Source organism: Rhagoletis zephyria, unplaced genomic scaffold (genome assembly GCF_001687245.7).
Source record: "Rhagoletis zephyria isolate East Lansing unplaced genomic scaffold, Rhagoletis_zephyria_1.1 Rzeph_scaffold_24389, whole genome shotgun sequence".
In the NCBI taxonomy this organism is placed as follows: Eukaryota; Metazoa; Arthropoda; class Insecta; order Diptera; family Tephritidae; genus Rhagoletis; species Rhagoletis zephyria.
In genome coordinates this window covers 367-6,279 of record NW_016181447.1, presented here as the reverse complement: position 1 = coordinate 6,279, position 5,913 = coordinate 367, and the positions used below count along the sequence as shown (strand labels likewise).

General features: G+C 37.1%; 1 protein-coding gene across 1 annotated transcript; it reads left to right on the top strand.

Annotated features, from left to right (window-relative positions):
- Positions 1-2,840: 2,840 nt before the first annotated feature.
- LOC108381925 (suppressor protein SRP40-like) lies at positions 2,841-4,594 on the top strand (the record flags this gene model as incomplete). The annotated part of the gene is made up of 1 exon (XM_017638321.1): positions 2,841-4,594. A coding segment is annotated over one exon (1,754 nt), but the record flags the coding sequence as incomplete, so codon positions are not given.
- Between the last annotated feature and the right edge of the window lie 1,319 nt (positions 4,595-5,913).

Genomic DNA, 5,913 nt, shown 5'->3' with positions numbered 1-5,913 from the left:
GATACGTATAATTAGCTGGCCATGCGTAAAGCAATCCTCTTGCTAGGGTATGACTCCATAGAAAAAAAAATTATCTCGATTTTCGTTATCACCAAGCAATTCTTCATAGGAATTGGATAGTGGCATCTATAGAACATTTTTGCTGTAAACCAGTGTTATATTTTTCAAAACGTTCGAGATGTGGTTACGAAGACGTAAACTAACTAAAGTTTTTATACATGCTGTCATGCTTGTGATACGAAATAATGGCTTTTTATTTAAAAAAAATATATGTTGCCTTTTAGTCTAACGGCCATATATATATGTATATATACTGACTTGTAGTACTTTTGTCGCTGCCACTATATTATCTACTAATTATATCCTAATTTAAGTGTTGAGTTATGTTTAGTTTATTTGGTATTAAAAGCTGGCTGATGCGCAAATACTTACTTCAATCTCTTGTCTTGTATGTAGGTATGTAAATGGCGTATACTTAAAATTAAACGAAAAATGTATATAAAAGTATTTTACTGCTACCACACATTAAAGGATGAATTATATAACCGCTCTGTTTGCGCACAAATCTACCTAAAATGTGAATAAATAATGTTCTGTCGCATCTTGGGCTGATGCATAGCCCTTCCACCACCCACTAAGTGGTATCACAACGCATTAACTATGGCTTACACTTGTCCGCAATCATTTAAGTACGTAATTTGGTCTGACTTTATTGAATGGCTTTTTTATCTTATTTAGCTAGGAGATTAGCACAGCAATAACGTTGGGGCTAGATGAACATTTACAAGAGAGGTTAAGGATTCTATTATATCTTGTGTTTCCATGTGATATATCTGAGCAATTAGTATGCTTGAGACAAAACCTAAGAAATAGGCTGTGACTTAGAAATGAACAAAGTGACTGTGTGTAACTATTCATATAATTCTTGGCTGACCAAGCTTTTGAAACCACGTTTTCGATGGGCTACAAAAATGTTGGGAGAATTTTAACGAGGTTTAAATCCCCTTGAAATAAGATTCCATCATGAGTGTCGTCATTATAAACGGTATTTCTTCGGTGTGTGATTGAAAACTTCGGATCCTTCGAATTTGCATTGATTTGAAGAGTTTTCATCATTCTAAGTAGTGTAAAAAATGTTCGGTCAACTGGATAAAGGTTTTCTCTTGTCACCCAGATCCCAACCTTAAAAAAGTCCATAAAAAGCTTTCCAAAGTATATTAGTTTTATGGTTATTATGGTTTATGAGGATCGTGAGAGGTGTACAAATTGCAATGACTATATCCAGGATATGCTATTGTTAAGGTGTGTAAAAACTCGTGGGCTCGATTTTTTAAAAATCATTAGAATTTTTGTTTTTATGTGTGCCAAATTTTTTATCAATTTTTTTTGCTGAGTTGAAGCTGCTGCAGCGGGATCAATATAATTGTACATATTTGGCCTTAAATGAGAGGTCTTTATATATGGTTTTTGAACATACGAGTACATATAATTTGTGGGTTAGACTCGATATTTTTTTTTGAATCATCCGAATGGCACTTAAGACAATATTTTAATTCAGTTGAGTTATGGTTTTAGTGAAAAATCCTTGGCAGATATTATGGCGTTGGTACATCCAGCATTTAATAATTAATAATTTTAATGCCATTGGTAATCTGGGATACATGGGTTGTCTGGATTGAATTACTTTAATTGGTCCGCATTAGTTTTTCCAATTTTGGTGCATCCTACCTCCATTTTATATAAAAAATTATTTGGCGCCGTCAGAGAGCAATTTGTGCTCTCGAGAGAAAATAAGTTTTCAGGATCCATGAAACTGAGTATAGCGGCCAAATTTTTATCTCAAAATTTTGGAAATTTATGTTTTTTTTTGGTCTACATTTGTTGAAAATAACATGAAACTGAAATATATACGATAAATTTTAAAATTTTGAAGAAAAAATTTGGCGGCTATACTCAGATTTTTGGATAATGAATTTTTTTTTCAAGAACACGAATTGATCTAATAAAACTGAGTAAGAGGCATTGTTCGTATGGTCAACAGCTATCGAACCTGATATATGAGGGCTCTAAGTTTTTTTGTGTTTCACAGTGTAATAATTAGAAACTCGGCGGAAACGTTTTTCGTAAATATAAATATTTGTTATTTAATATATAAATATGTAAGTAAAATTTATGAATAGCCTAAAGACTAAACTAGTTATGCAAAGTTTTAGGTAATTCAAAAAAGATTTAGAGGTGGCTCCAAGCTCTCAAAGTTTCACATGTATTTTATATGGGGAAAAAACAATTTTTCATAGTAATGGTATAGAATCCTCGAAAATCAATATTTTTCAATCCGCAAACTATGTTTCTCTTAAGGAGACCTCAAAAATGTTACCCAATTAAGTAGACAATTGGATATTTTTCGGGAAGTCTCCTGAAGAGACAAAATCGTTTGCCGATTGAAAAATATTGATTTTCGAGGATTCTATACCATTTCTACGAAAAATAGTTTTTCCCCCATATAAAATACATACGGAACCTTAAGCGCTTTTAGTCGCCTCTAAATCTTTTTTAGATTGACCTGAACTTTTCATAGTTTAGTCTTTAGGCCATTCACAAATTTCTCTTGGAAATGAGGGCCATCCTAATGTACATATATCTCTTGTAGTTTTACTCCAGCGCTGACTTTAATCAGCCAAATGGCTTGTCATTCCTAGCTCCTATTAAGAACTGTAACTAAGTATGCTGCTTAGATGCTCGGATGGGTGGGGAGGAATGACAGCTACTTAATTCTACTCATTCAATTGCCCTAAGAGAAGGACTACAATTAATTTATATTCACTTTTATCTTGTCATAGGTTCGACGTTAAATGCCATCGAAAGCACAGCAGCGACGACGACAACGACAATGGCGGCGAGCATTCCAATGCCAACGGCGTCAGCAACAGAAGTGGCAGCAGCCGCAAAATCATTTTCAACAGAAAATAGAACTAACACTTTGAGGTGGAGTACAACGAGTCAAGAATTTTTCTCGATAGCGAATTCGCTTAAAGCGGGTACAGTTCTTCGGGCTCATTCCATTAGTTCATCCACAGGGGGTGGGCTGGAGGCCGAGGTTAAGGCAAAGTCATCAATAACAGCGTCAACAAAGGACGTAGGGCTGAAGGACGGAGCCGTTACTCAAAGTAGTGGGAAAAACGCTGTCGGAGAGGCAGAAGTGGCGATAGCCATTGCCGATTACAACTTTGCTACAGAAATTTCTACTACGCAAATTACAAAAACACTTGAAAAGGCGTCACAATCTGAATTGAAAGAAGCCACAGTGACATCAGCAACAGCAGGTAAAGCATTCAGCGGAAGTTCAACGCAGTCAACAAGAAAAGTTGATGTGACAACAAAGCGAACAAAGGTATCATTAAGTCGCTTAGTAACTGTTGATAAGGAGAATGGCCAGCAAGCCGCTGGTGAGAGAGGTGAGAGAGGTGAAAGACGTGAAAATGGCGGAAGCCCAGGTGACCCAATGGTTGCCGAGTCAACAACTGCTGTGACACCCGTTGCTGTAGTGACCACAAGAATAGCACCAATTTCAAAAACTGAGGCGAACTTGGCTTCAACGATAAGCAGAGCGACAACAATAGAATCGCTGTCGGCAGCAGCCGCTTCGCAACTGGTTGCAACATTGTTTCCGATAAGAACGATAAGCGACGAAAGTTCAAAACAGCAGAAATATCAAAACGCCTCAGGCAGTGTGCGTGCCTACAGTCAGGTGGACATACATAACAGCAAACACAATTACAATTACGACTACAACAAAATGCTGATTGAAGCCCGAGGTGGCAAGGACAATAACAACCCTGACGTCAGTGCCGGCACTAAACACATTAGTAGTGAAAATACACAACGATGGCCAATGCAGCAGCCACAAACCCACCCTCTACAGCGTCCAAAGATACAGAAAGGCGACAACCACACCGACACCGACAGCGACACCGGCAGCGATAGCGATAGCGATAGCAGTAATAACAGCAATAATTTCCTATACAACAGCAATAACAATTACTTTAGTAGTCACCAAAATGCTGCCAGCAATATACTCATGATGCAGCAACAACAACCACTGCGGCAGCTACGTCAACAATACGCTCGTCAAGTGCAACAACAGCCACCCTTTTCAGCAATAATATTAACACCGGCAACGTCGTCAACGACATCAGCCATCGCCGCAGCAAATGATAGCAATTTGATTAGCAACGTCATTCATTATAAACAAACGCCGGCGAATACGAACAAATCAACGCTGATGAAAAATAGAAAAAGTACCCAGCCGATGGAGCTCCCCTCTACGCTCAGTGTTAACAGCGTTTCATTGACAACAGTGACGTCAAAGTCTGGATCGAACGCGTTGGCTGGAGCAGCATCTGGGGCATTAGGCGAGCGCGAGCCTATGAACGGCACTACAACCGCTTCTCCATTTCCTACAGTGACAACCAATATAGTGAAATCGACTACCAGACGCCCGCCACCAACCACCACACCAAGGCCAACGCCATCCATAGACGACTACCAGACAGTGATCAGCCAGGCGGGCACACATGCCTATCTCCCGTGCAATGTAAGTTTAAAGTGTTTAAAAGTATTTCCAGATGAAAGTATACTGGGAAGCATCATGATACAAAGAAGAGTTTGATATAAACAAAGTTATGATTAAAAAATGGTTTTTGACGGGTTTTCAATGGGCACATTCAGAAGGCGCAACAGCTCAGTAACTGTTGCGATTGCACCTTCTGAACGCGTTGTTTTGTACTTCTGATCAACTGAACAGTTGCGTATTAGATGATCGTAATATTTTTCTGATCATATGGCCACAGTTAGTCGCGGTGTTGGAGTGTCGTCGCCAAAATAATTATCTACATAATATAACGTCTTAAAACGTCGTTTCGAATGTGTTACTAGCTTTACATAATTTAAATGTTTTGAATATGTATCTTGTTACATAAAGTAATTATATAGTATATACATATTTTTAAAACGAACTAGTAGTTTCCCTTAAAATTCCTATCTTTTTTATTAAATTCGCTAACCATTCCTAAAAACTGAAGTTTTTTATTAAAAAAGTTGTCTTTTCCCTATTTATATTTTCGCCACTGCACTTTATTATTCGCTAAAATTGAATGGGCTTAAAAACTGCATACTCAAAATGTTTCTAAGAAATCTGATTAAAAAGCTCAACATTTTGATAAAACTTTGTCGAATTTTCTTAATTTTTGTACAAAGTTTGAAATATTGACTTACATGGTTTTTGTTACATAAGGGAAAGGCCAAAAAATGCCAAAATGTCTCTTCTCTATTTATACTTACGCCACTGTATTTAAAAAACTTTCATGCCATCTGCCCGATTTTGTGATAGGAGTCCATAGAAACCAGAGCTGTTGCAGTTTCCTCGGACATGTTTGTTTTTAACCGACTTCCAAAAAAGGAGGAGGTTATCAGTTCGTCGGAGTTTTTTTTATTTTTATTTTTTTTTATGTTTGCACCACGTCAACCGATTTCAATAATTCTGCAACGGAAAGGTAGTGTCTCAGAGGTGGTCCCATACTAATTTGGTTTAGATCCGATCATTGGATCATGAAATATATAGATATATATATATTTTTTTAAGTCGGTTTTTTTTTGCTAAAAATTACTTGTTGACATATGTAATTCAGATACTGAAATTACACATTTTGACGCGTAATTAAATACACATTAGATCTGTTCATACACACACATGTCGTTGGAGAAACTTGAAGTGGAACTTACTTTGGGACGCATGGACCTCATGACTCCGAAGTAAATACTCCCTAGTTTTGGTATATTTTTACAATTGGACAGGGTCTGGAAAAAATTAATGATTTGTTGTTAGGATTCAAGCTAGAATGGAAGTTATTAACT